The sequence below is a fragment of the Cynoglossus semilaevis genome, chromosome W (genome assembly GCF_000523025.1).
Source record: "Cynoglossus semilaevis isolate Cse_v1.0 chromosome W, Cse_v1.0, whole genome shotgun sequence".
Lineage (NCBI taxonomy): Eukaryota > Metazoa > Chordata > Actinopteri > Pleuronectiformes > Cynoglossidae > Cynoglossus > Cynoglossus semilaevis.
Genome location: NC_024327.1, coordinates 985,714 through 988,088, shown reverse-complemented (window position 1 = coordinate 988,088; position 2,375 = coordinate 985,714). Strand labels below are relative to the sequence as shown.

General features: G+C 42.9%; 1 protein-coding gene across 1 annotated transcript; it reads left to right on the top strand.

The window, feature by feature from the left end:
- Positions 1-7: 7 nt before the first annotated feature.
- Positions 8-1,532, top strand: LOC103396890 (uncharacterized; the record flags this gene model as incomplete). The annotated part of the gene is given in 4 exon segments (XM_025052680.1): positions 8-139; positions 229-309; positions 312-395; positions 508-1,532. Coding segments are annotated over 4 exon segments (870 nt in total), but the record flags the coding sequence as incomplete, so codon positions are not given.
- Between the last annotated feature and the right edge of the window lie 843 nt (positions 1,533-2,375).

Sequence of the window (2,375 nt, the reverse complement as noted above, 5' to 3'; positions counted from 1 at the left end):
TTCCCCCCCCCCCCCCCTTCAGAATCAGAAACTTCACATTGAAAACAGACTGCTCAGAGAAAAGACGAGTGGCTTACTGACAGAAAATGAGGAACTGAGACAGAAACTTGGGTTGGATACCCTTGACTCAAAAGAGAAGGTAAGACTAAGAGCAGATGTCAGTGATGGGTTGGGACTTAGATTTTTTTTGGAATTTGAGTCTTAATTTTTTTATTTTCTTTTTCACAGGTTCAGGTTCTGTTACCCACCGGGAACGATGCAGGTTTAGGGGTCGGGTCTTCTGAGTCCGCAGCACTCAGGCTATGTGTGCCTCCGCAGCAGGTGCAGGCCCAGCAGTCCCTAAATCAGAAGACTTCCCAATGGATACAGATGGTCCTCACAATACAGGCAATGAGGTTAGTATCTGAGGACGGTTAACTTTCACAATCCTCTCAGACAGATTTATCCTTAGACTGGTTGTAGGTCAGTAGGCTAATCAACTCTGGTTTTTATTTTTTATTTTTTTAGTCTGATTTGCTCTTGGGCTTTCTGGACATCCTTGACCCAGAGCTGTTCCTCAAGTCTTGTGAGCAGGAGTGCCAGGAGCAGCAGGTGCTGCAGGTCGGAGTGGGGAACCCAGTACCTGCCGCCACACCTGCGCCTCTGGGGGGCCCATCAGTTAAGCTGGAGGCCCTTAATGAACTGATCCACTTTGACCACATCTACACCAAGCTTGTGGAGCTGGTTAGCGATGAGCAGGTCACGGACTCGGACAGCAACAGCGAGAAGATCGAAGAGGCTTCCTTCACCATGGCTGAGGTGGTGGTCGAGGAGGAGACTGTCTGCGTCAAAGATGAGCCGGAGGAAGTGGTCATCCCCAGCAGTGACAGTCAGAGTCAGGTGGATGACTTCTTCCCCGCGGCCCCCACCTCAGCTTTCAGCAGCCTGGATAAGGAAGCCTGTCTAGCGGACACCTACAGCGACTCTGGATATGAAGGGTCCCCGTCCCCTTTCAGCGACATGTCCTCCCCCCTGTGCTGTGAAAGCTCTTGGGATGACATGTTTGCTAATGAACTCTTCCCACAGCTTATTAGTGTCTAAAAAAAAAAACCAACTCTGTGCCCTCAAAAACGTACCGTATACAGTTGACGTGTAGTGTTTAACTACACTTTAAGCATATGATGCGCCTCTTCACCCACTTATAGGCTAATGTTAAGCACATAATCTCCTCGTATTACAGCAGGTTTGTACCACTGATACGTTGACTTGTGGGATGTGGAGTTTCGTGTGAGCTTACTTTTAGCTTCATACTTAATTCACCGCAAAGGATCTAAGATTCAAATCTTTCACTTTTTCTTTTGAAGACACATGGGTAGAATTCAGTATTTCTGTAAATCTGTAAAGGGCACGGGGACCAATCATTTAAATGTTATTTATTTGTATCCTCAGCTTCAGAGTCCTTGTATATGTACGCTTGTAAAAAAAAAAAAGCTTTCTTCTAATTTGTTGCTCTCTTTGTAGTCTAATATCTGCAATAAAAAAACTGCATTGCACCTTTGTCTGGTTCAGTTTGTACTTTGTACACATTTCCTTGAAGTTGTTTTCTTTTTGATTTACCTCGAACTAGAGGAAGTAAAAAGGTTTATTGAACAGCTTCAACTTCACAGATAATACCAGTATATTTTAGCAAAAATCAAGGCTGTCAAATAACACTTAGATTAATTTCACAAATTAACATAATTTGAGTCAAAAATTAAATACATGAGCAGAATGACATTTGCTGTATATCCCATAATTACACCATATTGGATGTGCTAATACAGTGTTTCCCAAACTTTTAAAAGTCACAAACCGTCTCGACGCAAGTCCAATAGACATTATTCGTAAACTCCTGGGAAACGTGAGATGGCCCAAAATAAATGTCTTGCGACCCACCTGAGGGTCGTGACCCAGTCTTTGGGAAGCAACATGCTAATACACAGTAGATATACATGCAAGTAGCTTGAGCTTAAAATAGCACAAGTTGACATGATAATTGCCAAAAGGATCGCAAAATTATTCCATCATTAATTAATTAATGATTCCTGGGAGTCTAACCTGGGACTCTTGTAACCCGTCTTTACCAGTAAAAGCAAACAGTATAAGCCCTGTATTTTCTTACTACTGATTACAATTGTTGTGTAAATAGAACGGGGCCACGCCTGTTTTTATTGATTATTAAACGAACAGTAGCAAATCAATAAATTGAAAGGACAAAAAATATCGAGTAAAAAATATATTTGAGTATCGTCAGTGTTTTGACCTCCCCCCGAGGCATTTATTTTAACGACTGTGAGGATTCATCTGTCCTGTTAGAAGAGACAGTTCCCCAGACCCACCCAGTGGACAACCCCCCC